The sequence below is a fragment of the Vicia villosa genome, unplaced genomic scaffold (assembly GCF_029867415.1).
Source record: "Vicia villosa cultivar HV-30 ecotype Madison, WI unplaced genomic scaffold, Vvil1.0 ctg.000045F_1_1_3, whole genome shotgun sequence".
In the NCBI taxonomy this organism is placed as follows: domain Eukaryota; kingdom Viridiplantae; phylum Streptophyta; class Magnoliopsida; order Fabales; family Fabaceae; genus Vicia; species Vicia villosa.
The window spans coordinates 277387-298223 of record NW_026704979.1 but is presented as its reverse complement, the minus strand read 5'-3'; the positions used below and the strand labels follow the sequence as shown (position 1 = coordinate 298223).

Below are 20837 nucleotides of genomic sequence, written 5' to 3'. Positions count from 1 at the left end.
ACAATCCGTTATAACCTATAAGCTATCAGACATAAACCATTATTCATAAATTATAAGTGTGCGGCCTGATGGTGAAAGCTTGAGTCTTGAGAGTGTGCTCCTTCCATGGTCTCATATTCGAACCTGTTAGATGCAAATTGTTTATTAAAAAAACTTATCAACCAAGAGCCTAAAAAATATTTTAATAATTTTAAATTTAATCAAGACTTCTCTATATTCTATTACTAGTATTTCTTTTTCTTTTTTATTTTGATAACCAATCAGGTATTTAGAGGAACCCAATCTTACAGGAAGATGTTAGACTAACTCACCAATATATGAATTGGTATACATCGATTTATATAAATTTGTTTATGTCTCCTCCAACATATTTGACCGATCCACGTCAAAGAGCTTCATCATACGCCCAACAACCAACTCCAAAATCGATCCAACAACAATACCAAACCCAACAACATTGTCAACACACCTAAACACAACAATAATACCTCACCACATCCATCGAAATCCACCAACATTTCATACCACATAGAGAAATACAAACCCAAGAACAACACCCTGACCGCCACCAACAATATGCTGTCACCACATTCTAGCGAATCACAGATGGCACATATGACACCTCTCATTCCTACCATAACATCCAACCAATGTACAGGTAAACATTACACCACCGAAGCACCCAACCATCATATGTCTTTCAAACCCCACAAGAACCATTGCTTCACTTACAACACGATTCACCATCCTAATTCTACCAACCACCCCACCCACATGTAATCCAACCGAGTCGACTCAGCTTCGACAACATGGGCACAATTCTCTTTGGAAGCACCGCACGTCAGAGAGAAATAATTGACGAATTGTATGATCCGACTATTGTCCTGGGACCATCGCATCAAGCATCTTTGCCTCAAGAGAATCAGAACATTCACCAAACACCTCAAAGAGATTAGAACCAAAAACCTCGAAGACAAACATACAAGCATTATTGTTTTACCGGTGGCTGTTTGGGTGGAGGGGGTCAATTAAAAAAAATCCAAACGTCTTGTAATTTCTTTTTACGATGAATGTTATTATAAAATATTTTCATTTTTATTTATATTTATTAGGCTTAATTAGTTCCTAAGTCCTTTAATTTAATTTTAGGTTTCACTTTAATCCCTTATCTAATAAACGTTACATATTAGTCCCTTAAAAACGGTTCCGTTAGTGGAATTGGTCTTTGCCGTTAATTTTTTTGAAGAAACGTTAATTGCGCCTATATGGCATGACAACTAGACATTTCTTATTATGTTGAGTCAGCATATGTATTAAAAAATATAATATTTTATTTAAACTGCGGGGGTTTTGTTTCGGAGGTTAAAAACCCCCGCAAATCGTTACAAATTTGTAAAAAAAAAAATATAATTCTTCATATGTATAAACCCCTGTTTTTTTTTCTTCTTACATTTTCTGCAGAAAATTTAATAAATACATAGCACTCATAAAATATATGATATCATACATCAATTTAAATATCAGAGACTTTCAATATGCTCTCCCAGAACGTACTCTTTGCACATTTGAAGTCGAAGCTCCAAGTTAGTTAGCCGGTTGGGCGGTTGAAGTAAAGCTGGTGCAGGTTGTACGATTATTATCTCCCAGTATTATATTAACAAGCATACAGCACATACAAATCCATTTCCCGCAGCTGCAAAAGCCAAGCATCAAAACTAGAAAATTGGAACTACACATTAATTGCAATTTTAGTATTCAGAATTAGAAGCTGCAATATTAGTATGCAGATGCAATTTTAAATATTCAATAAAATGGAACTACACATTAATGTTAGATAATTGAAAGCAATTTTACCATTATCATTAACAATTAACAAATCTAAACTCCATCATCATTACAAGCCATATAGAACAAATTTGGAAGCAGGAAAAGCCAAACTTGTAAAACAAATAAGGCAAACATTTTTCATTCATATACTAAGACAACAAACTAAGTTGATACTCATAACACAGATGATTTAATTGAATAAGGAAAACCATTGAATCCACATTCTTTTTACCTCTTTTAACTTTGACATTTGTTGATGATTTGTCCATTTGTAATCATAAAAAAGAAGATTACTTGGTTTTTATCAATGATTAATGAAGAGAGATTGAAAAAGGATTATATTAAAGCACCTAAAATGACACTGAAGTGTATCAATATGTGAGTTAATTTTGGCTCCTCTCCTTCTCTCTGCATCATTGTGATTCTTCAAAGCTTCAGCAGTTTTCTTAGTAGACACATCCTTTTGTTCCAAACCACAAACAAACTGAACAAAAATGCAATTAGAAATCAAATCTGTCATCAAAAAGTAGTAACGTAATATTGTATATTAAATTCATCGTAAAATAACTATATTAAAGCTAACAATAGAAGATTAAAACATATACCTAAAAATGACTTTGTCCTCTTCAACCACATGAGAATCAGCATACAACGATATAAGGCAATTATTGAAACTCATCCATCCAAAACCTAAACGTTCTTCTGCGCGAGACATACAACTGAAACACCATTAGGAGCCTTAACACACTGAAATTTCTCAGAATATTACGGAATTAGGGTTTTCTCAAACAAATCAAGGAAACCTAGATCAAATTTGATAACAATCCAAAACGTAACCTTCTTCTGTGTGAGACGAACAACAGAAACACCATTAGAAGCCTTAACAAACTTTGAGAGTTGGATACCTGCGCATGAATCAGAGAACAAAGAGGATTAGGCTGAGAAACTTTTGCTAATCGACAGAGGTTTTCACGGTGAGGAAACCGGTTAAGGAACGTTGGATTGCTTCTTTGAGAGATAGAGGAAGAAGTGTGACAGGTGGCGGCTAGGGTTAGAAGAAAAGAAAAGAAGTCACAACTAGTTTCAGAACTTGCATTGTTTTTAATTTTAAAATTTTAAGTTAATATGTAATACAATAATTCCATGTCAACTAATAAACATCCAGCTGGAGTGCCACATATGCACAAATTAACTGAAGTTGACAAAATTTAACGGATAGGACCAATGTAACTAACGGAATCACATTTGAGGGACTTAAAACTAACGTTTATTAAATCATACAATAGAAAAAAGCAAGATGAGTACTTTGGCAAGTTTGCCACTTGGCACTGTCTCATACTTTCTTCTATTTTGATTTATGCTATATAAGGAAATTTTTTTAATGTCATATTAACATTTTTAAATCATTTTATAATTACCCTTATTAATTGGAATACAAACAGTCTGTTTGGCAAAGTAATTAAATGAGCATAACAAATGATGAATGCACCGCCCAATTTCAATGCAGATTGTATATTATTATTTGAATTTCTTTGTATTTACAATGCAACTTTTGTTTCCACTTCCAAATACCCTAACTATTGCATTGGTTCCAAAGCCCTAATTATTTCAAAAAGAACATATGCTTTCGATCCAATAAAGATCTGCCTCGGTTCATATCTCACACACACACACACACATTTTTTCTCAATCTCATGTTCATGCTCTCTTTCTATCTCTCAGCACATGCTTCATTCTTCTACTTCTTCCTTCTCCCTCTTCTTTTTCCTTCTTCATCTTTTTTACAAACCGTATCTGAATGGTTGTTGTTGTTCTTTCAGGAAGTATGGATCTGGGTTAATTTTTTGCAAAGCCATGTAAGAGAAGTTGAATTCATCGCCAGCAACTCTTCCAATATAGGGTTTCAGGTAGGTTCATCAACTGCATCAAAGTATGTTTGAATGCAGAACACCATTTTTTACAGTATTTCACTATGTTTCATATTGTTTTTCCTTCGTGAAATTTTATATTGATATCGGTAAATCGGAGGAGGTAGTTATGAATCACTACGAAGCTTTTAGATTGATATCCTTTGTGATCATAATAAAGAATAAAAGTATAACAGGTGAAACTTTTATGTTTGTTAAATCTAAAAATAACTTACTCTGAAAATCACTTTTAGATTCAAAAGCTATTAGATATGTAAAAATTAGTTTTATGCATCTAGAATTAATTTTATCTTTCTCATTTATATTGTATATCCATCTTAAAGTTTTGGTATTTTCTGAATGTTCGGATCACATTGGGTTTATGTTTAACTTGAAGGTTTTCGTGTAACACTGAAATGTTTTTTACTGCATTTCTCATCTTAAAGTTTTGGTTTTTCTAGATTTTTTCGTGGACTTCATATTATAGTTTATGTTTTAGAATGTATATTTAATTTCGTCATAAATAGAAGTTAAGTTTATTGTTCTCAATGCTTATTTTATATGGTTATTCTTGATCTTTTTAGTTGTTTCAAGTTTATTTGTTGGAGCAAGGAAGACTGCTATGTTGGAAACTGGACATGGGGTTTGAAAGATAACAAAGGAACCTTTTATCCCAAAGGAAGCTGACAGGAATTATATCTCAATGCAGTTGAGAAATTGATTTAGTTATTATGATTTACTACAATTTAATGGGTAACAAGTTATTTTACAACTCATGAATTATCTGTGCATATGCATGTCATAAATTTCAATTGATTGTTACTTCTGTAATTTTTCTAACTCAGGTTAACTATGAACATTCTCTACTGCTATATCAGTATTAGCTTGGTTCGTCAGCTTGGTTCGTCTCAGCAGCGGCATTTCTGTTTTGCAGAATGATAGTTGCATTTTCTGTTAATCAATTTTATTAGTTATTCAGAAATACCGGTGGATCTTTATTTTTACTAAAGTTGGATTTTTCTCATTGTAGTCTTTATTTTGCAGGTTGATGCCGACTTTGAATTAAAAGAGGTGAAGAAAGCATATAAATAATTGGAAATAAATGGGAAAGGTTACATGAAAAGACTACATGAGTTGCAAACTTCTCTTATCAAGCATCTTGTGCTTGATAGGTTGAGAGAGCTGAAGAAGATTATCATGGGAGTGTTTAGGCCAGGATGATACTCAGCTTGGTTACGGTTTCCAAGCAAGATTGACTCAGCTACAAAAGTGGTATGGAATTTGAACTGTGGTTTGCCTCTCAATTTCACATAAAGATGTGTTTTGTAACTTTATGTGTGTATCTGTCCTGCAGAAATTTGTTGAAGAAGTCCTTTAAACAATTCAACTCGATGATATCAAGGATAGTTCGTCAGTATCGCTGGTCAAAATGGCTTATCTACCGAACAACGTAAAAGGCTAATCGTAGTAGTAAAGGTTGTATCTTATTGTTCAATAATTTATATGGATGAGCCTACATCAGGTTTGGATGCCCGAGCTGTTGCTGTAGTTATGCGTGTACTTAAGACAGTTTCTTGGATAACCGACTCAGTGATGTATTAACTGAATTATCATCGTTGAAAGAAAGAGACAACTCATTGAAAACCTGTCTAATTCACTTTGTCCTGGCCAATTTCTTGCAGAAAGAGAAGAGAAGCTGAGGAGTTTGTTTCCAACAAGTGAGCTTTTGCAAGGTATATATGAAATTATGGATTAATGGTGATTTTATCTACTTAAAGTCTAATGGATATTGTTTATTGTTAGCTACGGAAAATAAGTCTGGTATTTGAAAACGGAGCTACCTGAGATTGAAAGCTTACATGATTAAAAACAACACGTGAGTTGAGTTATTTTGATAATCGGTCACATGCCTACACTTGATGGCTCTGTCAACTTAGAGATCATGGAACAAGACATTTGTGTGTTGTAGATGATGGTAGAAATGTAGTTTCCTTGTGACATACTTATGTCGACGCCCTTTCGATTACGCTTTGGCTAGGAAAAAGCTTGATCTCAGCATGTGTGTAATAATAATAACATTTAACTTATTGATTTAAAGCACCTTATGACCTGTTTATAGCTATTTTCCATCTATATCCATAAGCTCCAGTATAGGGTATGAAATTATGAATAGCTTATATTTTTATATATGTTAACACCTATGTTATAAGTGCATAATGAATATCTTTTATAGCCGTTTGATAATGACAGTTTGAGGGAAATGAATTGCATGACATATGAATTTGTTGATAGGATTGATTCAGCCAAACATATTACAAAAGAACAAATTTTCAAAACAAACCAAAATTAGAAAATAACTAATTCAAGGTCTACAGAGACCACACCAGATCTTCACAAAATAATAAGTTCCAGTGTGTTTTCTAACAATGACTCACATAAAAAGGAGAATAATAAACTAATAGAATAAAAAAACAATAATCCAAAATCAATAGAAAATAAAATAATCATTCCGCGAGAACTTCATATTACTCGAAAACCGAAACAGCAGCCACATCATATAAGATCAAGTTTGTACTACCATTTAGAAGAATGCATGCTAACATGTAGCACTAAGAAAAATTCGTCACAACCACATTTAAATTCATATGTCAAAGTACTATTTGACAATCACTATTATGTAAATAAATAAACATGGAGGTGTTCCAGCTTCTACACCAATGGCTGGTGGCTTAAAAAAGCTGATAGTAATTATGTTAGGACATTGATAAATGTATAAAGTTACCAAACAAAAATTGATTAGTGGGAAAAATGTGTATCAATTTATGTCTCAGTTTCACATTTGAGCATTTGACAATTGTGAAGCAAATTTAGTCTAACTGTGATGTAATTTCTCATATATCATTCACTTATTTTATTAGAAATTGTAATTTGCCTTAGTATTGTGGGATTGTTTTTTTATCCTGTAAATTTAGTGCTTCTAATAGATTAGAAGGTATAAGATATTAAATATATTGGCTTAATTGCAACTTTGGTCCCTCTATTTTATCTTTTTTTCGATTTTGGTCCCCCTATTTCTAAAACCACGATTTTGGTCCCCCTTTTGAGTTTTATGTTGAAAAAGGGACAACAATAGGGACTAATTTTGCAGAAAAAACAAAATAGGGGGACGAAAATTATACAAAAAACTTAAAAAGGGGACTAAAATAGTGGTTTTTAAAATAGAGGGATCAAAATCAAGAAAAATACAAAATAGGGGGACTAAAGTTGCAATTAAGCCTAATATATTTTTAATCTTTTAAATATACAAATTAAATAGAGTTGGATTATTTAGTTTCTATAAAAAAGATTATTAAATGGAGGAATTCCAAGTAGAATTGATTCTATATTTATATATATTTTTTAATTCTATATTTTTATTTATTTCTTATTCATTTTATTTAATTTTGTTAATAAATTGTAATTATTAAAAAAACAAACATAATAGATGTGTATTTGGTCTTTTGTTTTCTTTTTAAAAAAAAATAATAAACAAACATTTTTGTTTTCATTTGGTCTTATTAATTTAACACTTCTGAATTATGTCTTGCTATTTTTCTTTCGTCTTATAACTCATGTAAATATTAATTTTTTATAGCATTAATATTTTTATGATAATTAATCATTATTATAGTTTTAAAATTATTTGCTTACTATAAATTTTATGTTAGTTTAGTAAATTTTTAATAGGTAATAATAAATAATAAATTTCAATTTTAAGTATTTTTTAAATATTATAAAACATTTAACCGTGCCTCGCACGGGTCTAAATACTAGTAAAGGACTAAAGTGAAACTTTAAATTAAGTTAAGGGATCAAATGATGTATTAAGCCTATTTATTATTTATTTAAAACAAAATCCAAAACAACCGAGTAACCGCACTTACCAATTACTGTACTTAAAGTATAAGTGCATGTCCCACACTACATGACTTGATAGAGGAGTATGCATCATGCAATGTGACATCTCCTCCTAAATTATAATACATGCGCCACAGAGAGACTGAGACTCACGATTTTTTTTTTTTTGAAAATAATTTTTTTTAAAGTTTGGTTATTTGATAAATCTTATTGAAAATTCTGTATATTTTGGAAAAAAAAAAAAGTCTCTGTCGATTCCTCTTGCTTACCAAACAAGAACAAAATAGGAAACAAAACATGGTAAGAAGGGAGAGAGCATATATCCACCTGCTGCTTAGAAGACGACCCACGGCAGCAAAGACCCACCCACGACGGAGACAAATCCAATGCTAATCTCCATTCCTATCTTCAACTCAACTCACACTACATACAATTTCTTCTAATATGGTAATGTCTTTGCATTCACTGTCTTAGGTCTTCAAAACTTGATTTCTTTTCCTTCTTCTATCAACTATCTTACTTAACTCAATTACCTAACTTTTCAGGTTTTCACTCAGGATTCTTAACTCTCTTTAATAACTAGTTTAGTTTGAAGTAATCATTTGAGTTTTTGGTTGAAATGGCTTACTCTTTTCTACCCTTAAGATTTAGACATCTCTTTATTGTTGTTATCTTTGTTGCCACTATACTTCTTTTCCAATCTTACTGGAAAACATTCTCTATATTGTTGGATGTGCCTACATTCATTGCAAACAATGTTACTATATTGGATCATGAATTTGATTCTGATGAGGGAAGAATCTTCCGTAGTGAGAGTTTTGTAGTTGATAATCACGAAGAAGAAATTCACAGTTTCACTCCGAAAAGGTTGCGCGATGAAAATGGAATACAAAGTTTGGAATTTGAGTCTAAAAATGGGCTTTTGAAAACTACTTTGTCTGTATTGAATAATAAATCTATGACGGGTTCCTCGACACAGACAAGTAAGTTGGCGTGGCCGACTTCGTTAACAGCGTTGAATTCTCGGTTGATTCGGAGTTTTAATTCTTCTTCTATGGTATGAAGTTCAACTTTTGTCATTTTAACTTCCAATTGAACTATTGGTGAATATGTACTTCTAATTTTCGGATATGATGTATTGATGACAGAAGCCAGAGTGGTCTTCCCGACGTGACCGTGAACTCTTATCTGCAAAACTGGAGATTGGAAATGCAAATGCCATATCAAATTCTCCGGGACTTTATGCACCTCTTTACCGGGATGTTTCCAAATTTTCAAGGTATACTGATAATTGTTCAGTTTGTTAGATGTATAGAACTAACTACATTGCAAATTACTCTTTTTTTTTTTCGTTTCTTATACTCTCAGATCTATGTTGTAAGTTGTCATGTATTTTCTTGTTTAGTATGTTATCGTGATTGAATTGGCTCAATTTGTAAATTTCTAAAATGAATTTCAAGAAATCACTTGTCAGTAGGGATTGTTTGGATTCACAAAAGTACTTGCAATACTGTTTAATGACGTATCTTTGTTATAGAAATAGTTATACATAAGTACTTATATGATAATTGAATTATATCTGTGATTTGTTCTTTAGGAGTTATGAGCTGATGGAGCGGAAGCTCAAAGTTTATATCTATAGAGAAGGAGAAAAACCGATATTTCATCAACCAAAGATGAGAGGAATTTATGCCTCAGAGGGATGGTTTATGAAATTGATGGAGGGAAGTAAAAGATTCATTGTAAAGGATCCTAAAAAAGCTCATTTATTTTACCTTCCATTCAGTTCGCAAATGCTAAGGGCTAATATTTCCAACAATAAGCTGATGGAGCAATACCTTGAAAGATATGTGAATTTAATTGCGGGAAGATATCGTTTTTGGAACAGAACTGGAGGATCAGACCATTTTCTCGTCGCCTGTCATGATTGGGTACACTTCTGATGCATCGCTTTTGATTACCATTTATACAGCATAGTGATGATAAGAGTCTTTTTTTAGAGTCTGTTTGAATTGACTTATTTGAGGATATCGGCTGACATAAGCACTTGTGAGACTTTGCAGGCTTCGCGGATCACAATGCAACCAATGAAAAATTGTATTCGGTCTCTGTGCAATGCTAATGCTGCTAAAGGATTCCAAATAGGGAAGGACACTACTCTACCTGTTACGTACATTCATTCTGTGATGAATCCACTAAGAAAAATCGCTGGTAAACCTCCCTCAGAAAGGACTATACTAGCCTTTTTCGCAGGAGGCATGCACGGTTATCTCCGTCCGATCTTACTAAAACACTGGGAGAACAAAGAACCCGACATGAAAATTTTTGGTCAAATGGCACGTGACGCAGAAGGTAAAAGAATTTATATGGAGTACATGAATAGCAGCAGATATTGTATATGTGCTAGAGGTTATGAAGTTCACACACCAAGAATAGTCGAAGCGATATTTTCCGAGTGTGTGCCGGTTATCATATCAGATAATTATGTGCCTCCTTTCTTTGAGGTGTTGGAATGGGAAGCATTTTCGGTATTTGTTCGCGAAAGCGATGTCCCTAGTCTTCGAGACATACTTCTCTCAATTCCAGAAGAGAAGTACTTGGCATTGCATTTTGGAGTAAAGAAGGTTCAGCAACATTTTCTGTGGCACAAAATTCCTGTTAAGTTTGACTTATTTCATATGATTCTTCACTCTGTATGGAACAATAGACTTTCTCAAATGAGACTCAAGTAATGATATCATTGATGTTAACAAGTTGTGTCTAAGTAGATCTGAGGTAGAAGATGTAAATAGATATATTCATATATGTTTATTTATCTTTGAGAGCTATTTTTACCTTTCATGATTTCTTAAAAATCACACCTTATGCAGAAGTATCTTTTTGGATGGCAAAAAACAGTTTTTATGAAAAAACAGTTTAACTTGCAAGAGGGAAGAAATCTTCTTTTGTGAGAATCATCATCTAGGTTACAATCTCATAAAAAATATTCTATTTGAGCAATGTGTAGTTCTTAAGAAAATGATTAGATATATTGATTTTAATAACAAAACTAATATTATTTATTAGAACACTCTTATTAATTGTAGTTAATAGAGTAGTTATATACGGTGAAAGATAATAAATAGGAGTATAGTAGTGGAAAAATAATACTAATAGATCTTGCATTGGTATTATAAAGAGACAATTTTGAAAAAATATTGTTTAGTATTTTTCTTCATATGATTAATATTGTTCTGTGACCATTTTGTAAACATGTGCCACAAGTAGTGATTATCATATAATGTTGTTTTATGGACTATATTGCTTTATAGATTATCAACAATATGTGTGAAGGAGTTATGTCTAGTGGGAGGGCACATGGTGTAGACATATGATTATTTTCAACCATAAATCACTAGTTTTGGCTACACTTTCTAAATACATCTAAAAATTAGATTTGAAAATTGAAATGTATGTTTATATTTTTCTCATTTAAAATACAATATTTTGTTTTTCCTTATGCATTTTGCTATACCAAATTTCAAAACAAAAATATAAAATTATTTCATTCATTTTTTATTACATCATTCAAAAGTCAAAATAAAGTCAACAAATGGCATAAATGACAATCTATCGTGGCGTTTCATCAAAATTATGTGTCTTCTTTTCGTTTTAATGTTAGGTTTGTGTTTGAGATTTGAAGATTTATTAAAAAATGCGTTTTGTGAGGACAAAAGAGAAACAGAACTCACATATAATTTTCTCATATTTTTAATTTTTTATACTTGTTTGATTTATTTATTTTAAAAAAAATAATAATGCCATGTGTCAGGTCCTGATTGGTAGGATTTCAAATAGTGGAGAGGATCTGTACATGATCCCCTATGGCACTTATGGTGAGCGCGTGTTAAAATGACCACATGATTTAAATCATAAAGTCTAGATCAGATGGCCCATATTTAGCAGACACCTTTTACCCTTGTTTTTTTTTCTTCCTTTTTTTTTCCGCTTACTTGAACTTAGTTTTGTTTTGGACTTTGATCTCTTTACTTATTAATTATCCCTATTTTCTGCACGCACCCCCTTTTAGTTAATTCTTATTAGTGTTTTTTAGCCATTGATTTGTTTAATTTTTTTTGATTAATATGAATAAATAAAATTCCATTTTAAGAAAATCAAATTTAATCGACTTATTTTTATAAATAAGTTAATTCGTTGATGATTTTAAAATTGATAAATTCTTTTATTTTTGATTTATCAACTTTATGTTTTTCAAATAATTTCAACCATTTCACAATTAAATCAAAAAACACATTCAACACCTAAAAGTTTGTGAATGAACACTATGGAACTTACAACTGGATAAGGATTCCTAGAACCCTAACAAAATACTAAATCAGTTCCAATTAAAACTAGGTTACAACCTTTCTATTTATAGGATTAGTATATATTGGGCTGGGCTTCAAAAACGCAGCAATGAGGCTGCTCAAAGTCTGCTACTTGTTCTAAAAGAAAATAGGTCTTCAATCCAAACTTTCTTAAATTTTCTCCAATTATAAAAAGTGTGGAAACCAACAAATATTCTGATTGAATCGATCTTGGATGGAACATCAGCTAATTGAATATTCCAAAATATTATGTAGCTAATAAAAAAGCTTTTGTAGCAAATAAAACGGCTGATACACAAGACATATCACCTCCTATAATCACGATGTCATACCCGTCATGTTGAGTGGAGCGCGAGCCGACGCGAGATTACGGATGTTCTCGCGACTTTGCGTTAGAGATAACCTTGGTTCTGAGTTGATCTCGTAAGCGCTCTAGAGATGAACACTGATGTGAGAGATATGTGATGACATAGACGAGTATCGTAGGTTGAGTATAACAGGTCGATAAGTTTAAGTTTGTTAGAAGTATATTATATACAATGCTTGATAAATCTTATCTTTTCGAAGAATGAATTCTTTTGTGTTGATATTTAATTTTCCATTTTTATACTTTTATTCATTCAAACCCGAGTTCAAAATCAAAGGAACCGTTGAATGATATTCTAACGACCATCTCTGTTAACACGATAATTCCCGGATAAATATTTTTATATTTTTTATTGCTTGCCCAATACAGCCTCAACACTACACTCATCTTAAATTCTTATCTGACTTAGGCGCTAGAGGACTAACCTTGCAAATTCATCCAAAGGCCTGGTGAGTTAAAATTTCAAAATTAGTGTAAAAAAAAGGGAGATCGGAAAATCACTATTGCAACTTATATATATATATATATGATCTAACCTGATCAGAGTGGATCGTCACGGCGGCTGGATCTGGCAAGTAGAACAGAATTGGGGGGGGGGGGGGTACCTGCAAGGTTCTCCGATGCCAAAGTAAGTAGCGATGAGAGAAAGGGCAAGTAAGATTTTAGGAAGTAGAGAATGAATATCTGACCCTATAGTGAAAGAGGGTATTTATAGCCCCCAGCGCTGGGCCAAGATTTCCTATTTGGACCAAATTCAATTGGAGGTCCACGTGCTAGGAAACTGCCACAACACCCTCTCCTAGGGCTGAGTCAGCAGATGACTCACGTTCTGGGTGAGCGTGGCGTAAGGTTCGGAGGTGGTTGACCGAATCCTACGCTGAAGCGTTATTCACGTGATCTTCGCATGGACCAGTTCGTAATGGTAAAGGGGAAATAGATCCAAGCGATTTGGGCCTGCTCGGCTAGCCAAGGGACTTGGGCCTGCTCGGCCCTATCCGGAACAATATATATATATATATATATATATATATATATATATATATATATATATATATATATATATATATATATATATATATAAAATAATGCCATATATATATATATATATATATATATATATATATATATATATGGCATTATTTTATTTATAGTAGTTTATATTTTTTTTCTTATTTGAAATATATCAAATAGTAAAATATATATATAAAGTAATTTAATAACTAACATTTATATATAAGGCATTAATTTATCTATAGTAGTTTATATTTTTTTTCCTTATTTAAAATATATTAAATTGTAAAAAATATATATAAAGTAATTTATTACTATATCTATATTTTTTATTTTTTGAAATATTTTAAATAAGGAAAAAAAACCAAAATACTAAAAATAAATTATCATTTATTTATAATTTATTTTTAGTATTTAATTTTTTTTCCATATTTCAAATATATCAAATTGTAAAAAACATATATATAGTAATTTAATAACTAACATATAGAAAAATTATGTATATATAACTAATATTTCACTCATCCTTTTACCATCTTCTTTATGCTTTCGTTTCACAAAATTGTTTTATATTTTTAACTTCTATACCACTGCTCCCATGGATATTCTTACGAAGAAGAAACAAATTCAATCCAGAATATTATTGCGTCCGGTGTTTGTTCCTCCTGATCTTATCACGGAAATTCTCTCTCTCCTTAGTGTGAAAAACATCCAAAGATTCAGGTGCGTAAGCAAATCTTGGAACACTTTCATCTCTGATTCAATTTTTACCAAAATGCACATTAAGTTATCGTCTCAAAACCCTCATTTCATACTATCAATTCCTGAATATCCTCTAACTTGTGTGGTATCGGTACTCGTAAATCAATTACTCGAGAGTCGTTCACTAACTATTGCTAGTGAGACTTGCTTGAGTCCGAGATGGGGAATTTATGAAGTTGTTGGTTCATGCAATGGATTGCTATGTGTAATTTTCAATTCTATCACTAATGAAAAAACGAAGTACAAATTCTGTTTATGGAACCCAGCAACAAGGACAATATCTGAAAAATTAGGATTTTTTTGCGACTACGAGCCTTCATTAGGCCCTTTCAAGTTTAGTTTTGGTTGCGATTATTTAACAGGAACATATAAGATAGTGGCACTTCATACCCAACGAAATGAAGACGGTGAGAACCATGACGATACTTGGATAAGCAAGGTGAGAGTTTTTAATTTAGGTGACAATTTGTGGAGAGATATTCAAAGTTTTTCGTCGGCTCCTCTAATTTGGAATAAGGGTGTGCATTTGAGTGGAACTATTAATTGGTTGTCTATTCAGGGTTCTTACATATCCTTGTCTGATGGAGAAAGATTTAGAGCTTTAATTCCAGATGTTAAACAATTGGTGATTGTTTCACTTGATCTTTCGACAGAAACATACAGAAAGTTTTTGCTTCCTCAGGATTTTATTGAGGTCCCGTGCCTTGAGCCATCTCTTCGGGTTATGATGGACTGCCTTTGTTTTTCACACGATTTTAATAAAATTGAGTTTGTTATATGGCAAATGAAGGAGTTTGGAGACCATCAGTCTTGGACTCAACTATTCAGAATTGAATATTCTAATCTTCAAATCAATAACCCTCCCATTGAAGTTGACTTTTTTTATGTTGATTACATGAAATGCGAGATTCCATTATTGCCGCTATATATTTCGAAGGATGGAAATACACTAATATTGGCACATGATGAAATTTACGCAGTAATTATCTATAATCAACTAGATAATACTGTAAAGAGAACTAGAATTTCCAATGAAGTAGACTGGTTCACGGCTGTTGATTATGTTGAAAGCTTGGTTTCAACTGATTGGAAGTAAGTTCTTTTAAACCTATGTAATTTATTTCTGTTGCTTAAATTTTTTTACAATAAACATATTATGTGAATATTATATGTGAGAATAGCTTAGGTTAATTAAGCTGTAAAATGATTATATATCAATCTAATGATAGATACAAGCAAGTGACAAACTTGAAAATATTTATTGTAAAAATATAAGTGTTAATTTATTTCTATACATGATGATAATGATATTGTAATTGAATATATCTTTTAATGACACTATAGTAAATCTTATATGCTACATGCTTTGATTCATGATATTGTGATTGAAGTCTATATTTGTGTTGTTTCACTTTTAGTCTAATTGATATTTTGTTTAAATTATAGATCTGGAGATGGGGATAGAGATGAAGATGATGATGAAGAAGATGATGAATATGAAGATGAACTAACTGACATTGATATTGGGTTTGGTGGATGGACTATCAAAGTATAGAAAGGAATCAGTTGGGAATAATAATCTTCATTTTGTTATATATGTAGCAACACATATGTATGGTATCTGCAAGTTCTCTCAGTTGTTGTTTGTGTCATTTAATATTCTAGCTTGTAGAGTCATAGTCACTTATTCTAAAGACATTAGATGACTTCTCTTAACATGTTGGAGAATCTTTGTAAGAACTATTTATGTAACTTGAGCTCAGTTTATTGATAGTTTTAATTATTTTTCTATGGTATGCAGTTCAGCTTGGGTTCCAATGTTATCTGTTATCCAGAAAATTGGGGATTAAAAATTCATATGTCCCATATTTGTTTAGGTAATAATTTTGAATTTACTTTGATCTACACTAGTAAAATTTGGAAATTAAATTAAGTTTACTCAATTGGAATCACTATGTGGAATTTGGGTTTGGCTTGAGTGACTTTGGAACAATGGTGACTTGGTAACTTTAGTGCAATGGTGTGCTTTGAGTGGAACTGTTAATTGGTTAGCTATTTGCGGTGCTATCACATAATTTATGATGGAGGAATATTTCGAGCTTCATTTCCAGTTAAATAATTGGTGATTGTTTCGCTTGATCTTTCGACCGAGACATACACACAGTTTTTGCTTCCTAAGGGTTTTATTGAGCTGCCGTGCGTTGAGCCATCTCTGTAACAGACTGAACTCAGTACAATTTTCATAGAAGATGTTTTATTTCTGGTCATAGCCCTCAAATCATTTGTTGTATTGCATCTCATGTTTACTGAAATGAACTCTCTACAAGTTTACCATTTGTTGTAATGTATCTCATGTGTATTCTGAGATTTTTCTTATATTTGATGCAAAATGTTGGAAGACTTAACTGTGTTTAGTATTTGAATCTGCTTTATTTTTGTTATTGTTCAAGGATATTGAAAATTCTAATGTTGTGTGTATTACAGTTCAAAATGTTATTGTTTAGTATTTTTCTTCATTTGATTAATATTGTTCTGTGACCATTTTGTAAACATGTGCCACAAGTAGTGATTATCATATAATGTCGTTTTATGGACTATATTGCTTTATAGATTATCAACAATATGTGTGAAGGAGTTATGTCTAGTGGGAGGGCACATGGTGTAGACATATGATTTTTTTCAACCATAAATCACTAGTTTTGGCTACACTTTCTAAATACATCTAAAAATTAGATTTGAAAATTGAAATGTATGTTTATATTTTTCTGATTTAAAATACAATATTGTTTTTTCTTATGCATTTTGCTATACCAAATTTCAAAACAAAAATATATAATTATTTCATTCAGGGTTAATGACTTTTTGGTCCCTCTAAATATTGCATATTTCATTTTTAGTCCCTCCAAAATTTTCCTTTAAGAAATCGTCCCTTCAAAATTTTCCGTCTAAACTATTGGTCCCTAACGTCAAATTTGCTAGAGATTAGCTACGATTTTAGCCACTGATTAGCTACGAAATTTGACGTTAGGGACCAATAGTTCGGAAGAAAAATTTTGAAGGGATGATTTCTTGAAGGAAAATTTTGGAGGGACTAAAAACGAAATTTGAAATATTTAAAGGGACGAAAAAGTTCATTAACCCTTTCATTCATTTTTTATTACATCATTCAAAAGTCAAAATAAAGTCAACGAATGGGATAAAGGACAACCTATCGTGGCGTTTCATCAAAATTTTGTGTCTTCTTTTCGTTTTAATGTTAGGTTTGTGTTTGAGATTTGAAGATTTATTAAAAAATGCGTTTTGTGAGGACGAAAGAGAAAGAGAACTCACATATAATTTTCTCATATTTTTAATTTTTTATACTTGTTTGATTTATTTATTTTAAAAAAAATAATAATGCCATGTGTCAGGTCTTAATTGGTAGGATTTCAAATAGTGGAGAGGATCTGTACAGGACCCCCTATGGCACTTATGGTGAGTGCGTGTTAAAATGACCACATGATTTGAATCATAAGGTCTAGATCTGTTATATTTGTTTATTTGATCGTGACCATCTGATCTTCACCAAATGGCCCATATTTAACTGACACCTTTTACCCTTGTTTTTTTTTTCTTTTTCACTTACTTGAACTTAGTTTTGTTTTGGGCTTTGATCTCTTTACTTATTAATTATCCCTATTTTCTGCATGCACCCCCTTTTAGTTAATTCTTATTAATATTTTTTAGCTATTGATTTGTTTAATTTTTTTATGATTAATATGAATAAATAAAATTCCATTTTAATAAAATCAAATTTAATCGACTTATTTTTATAAATTGGTTAATTCACTGATGATTTTAAAATTGATAAATTCTTCTATTTTTTATTTATCAACTTATGTTTTTCAAATAATTTCAACCATTTCACAATTAAATCAAAAAACACATTCAACACCTAACAAAATACAAAATCAGTTCCAATTAAAACTAGGTTACAACCCTTCTATTTGTAGGATTAGACGACGGACTCCTATTTGGAACTTTTCACTGGAAGTATGTTTTCGAGGACGAAAACTCCTTTAGTGGGGGAGAGTTGTAACACCCAATTTTTTCTAATTTTAATTTAATCGGAAATTAAATTATTATTTGGAATTATTCGGTATTTTGTGGAATTATTTGGAAAGAATTATGAGATGGGCTATTGGGCCAAGTGTGGTGTTAGTAAAGAGGGGGTGCTATGTTAGTAAAGCCCTTTACTAATTAAAATGTTATTTTTCATAAAAATAAGGAAAATTGGGAGAAAGGAAAAAGGAACGTGAAAAGCAGAGCAGAGGAGATGAGAGATTGGAAAACTGGTACGTGAAGAGGAACAAAGAGGAAAAGAACCAATCAAGAATCTTTGGCTAAGGTAAGGGGGACTCTCCGGTTATCATCTATTATCGTGTTCTTAGATAATAATATTGATTAGGGATGTTGTTGAGTCAATTGGATTATATGTTGGGTTTAGGGAGGTTATGAATTGATGAATATTGCATGGATTATTGATTGATTATGTGTTGTTTTGATGTGTGATGATGAATAATGATGCAATTGATGATTAACTGCCTGTATATGATGTTTGGAGTTAGTTTTGGACTCAAATTGGGTGAGATCGCAGGATCTGACGCAGACCTGAAAGTCTGTGAAATCGCCAGTTCGCGCCGCATCCCAGTGTTGGCGTCACGAAGGCGTACTTGTTTTTCTCGCTTCACGCCGCGTGCATATGTTGTGCCGCGAACGCGTTTGTGTGGTTCAGGTCGCGCCGCGAACTTTGGTTACGCCGCGTGCTATAGCGATAGTTGTTTTCTTGAAAAGTTAAATGATGTGCAACTTTCGAACCGTATATCCGTTTTTAGTGCCGTTTCGAGCACGATGAATCTTACGAGATAACCTACGTGTTATAATGATGGAATGAGGTGTGAATCCAATTATTTTTAAATATGATTTTATTTCTTGGTGAATGATGTATTGTACATATATGTGATGAGATGTGTTAAATACATGCTATGTTGAAATATTAATCATGTGATGATTTGTTTAATTGGATGATGTATTGTTGACATATATGATGAAATGTGACAATATAAGATGTGGTTTTGAAAAACATTATGATGTGATAACTTGTTGAGAATTATATGATGTTGATTGATTGTTTTTGGAATGATGTGGATACATGTGTGTTCTTCTTATTGATGACGATGATGATGATTGATATGGACACATGTATGTTCTCTAATGATGATGATGATGATTGATTGTATTTGAATGATGCTAATGTATATAAACATACTTTGATGATGATGATGATGAAATGGGTATTTGATGATGTTACTCATTATACTTGACGATGGTATAAGTATGTTCATGTATGTTTGTATTCATTCATATTCATTGATGATGCTGTATCCATGATGATGCGTTGGATCAGTGAAGGGCATGATTCCCATTGTGTGGAATCAGTGCTGGCAGGGCCGTATCTTGATGATGTTGGATCGGTCATGGGTTATTCCCATTTGATGAGGTTGGTACCACATGCATAGTGTCAGTTCATACATATGCATACTTTTATAACATGATTGGAAGTCTTCCAGTGTTATAAATATTGATGATGTGTTGGTTGCATGTTTTGTTGAATTAATGTTAAGTATGATTGTCTGTTTGAAAGATGTGTTCCGTTGACATTTGTGTAAATGATGGATGTTCCTGATAATCTGAATATGATGAAATTGGGTGAATGATATAACTATGATGTGTTGTTATTTAAGATGCAATAACATTTGTTAACTGTGATGAGACTTGTAACACCCCCAACTCTATACTAAACAAATAAGGCATACATTTGCGTAAATCAGAGTAAAGAAGCATGCATCTCACGAGGGTGTTACACATATTTCAAAATAAAACAAACATTTTATCTTTAAACATGCAATGGTCATTTCCAAATAACACAGGATTTAAAACAACATGCAAATCACAGCGGAATAATCATCTCATCAAATAAATGGTAAAGTCGAATGATTCCCATACATCATCCACCATATCTCAACATCTCGGCTCAAGGCCATTCATCAACAAAATAACGTATTCAAATACGAAATACAGTACGAGTAAACAAATATCTCATAACAACAAGTCATAAATATAAACCCAACCCCATGTGTTACATATGACCAGAGCACAAGTGACTACTTAGTCACGACACCTTACAAAGATATAAATCTCTAAGCTAAGCCTCCTTCGAAGCATCGCTATCCATGAAACCTGCATGTTACCAACAAAGGATAACATTCAAACAGAAGGGTGAGAATTCAACTTCTTATAGATAAATATAATATGGGAAATGTAAAACACAACAAGAATACATTTCAAGAATTCATCACTCTTCACATAAACATGCATCATATGCAATTAATCAAGATTCACATATTCATGTCATACAACTTAGCTCATTCAATTCCATATAATCAAACATGATTTCTAAGCAATGTATATAATCATGTTTCACCAACATGTATATTCTAAGTACATATCCTTTTCGACAACATAATCATATTCTAAATATACAAGTTATCATCACATAATCAGATATACATGTTTTTCCAAATATATAGACATGTATAAGATTCACCGATGTATCACAAGTATGAACATATATCACCAAATGCACATATTCATCTCTAT

General features: G+C 32.0%; 2 protein-coding genes across 2 annotated transcripts; both read left to right on the top strand.

Moving 5' to 3' along the window:
- Window positions 1-7863: 7863 nt before the first annotated feature.
- Window positions 7864-10500, top strand: LOC131622970 (probable glycosyltransferase At3g07620). The gene is made up of 5 exons (XM_058893974.1): window positions 7864-8078; window positions 8177-8688; window positions 8780-8910; window positions 9229-9562; window positions 9695-10500. The coding sequence occupies exons 2-5, from the start codon at window positions 8251-8253 to the stop codon at window positions 10361-10363; spliced, it is 1572 nt and encodes a 523-aa protein (XP_058749957.1). The 5' UTR covers window positions 7864-8078; window positions 8177-8250; the 3' UTR covers window positions 10364-10500.
- Window positions 10501-13934: 3434 nt separating this feature from the next.
- LOC131622969 (F-box/kelch-repeat protein At3g23880-like) lies at window positions 13935-16332 on the top strand. Its single transcript, XM_058893973.1, has 2 exons — window positions 13935-15230; window positions 15585-16332. The coding sequence occupies exons 1-2, from the start codon at window positions 13975-13977 to the stop codon at window positions 15691-15693; spliced, it is 1365 nt and encodes a 454-aa protein (XP_058749956.1). The 5' UTR covers window positions 13935-13974; the 3' UTR covers window positions 15694-16332.
- Window positions 16333-20837: the final 4505 nt, after the last annotated feature.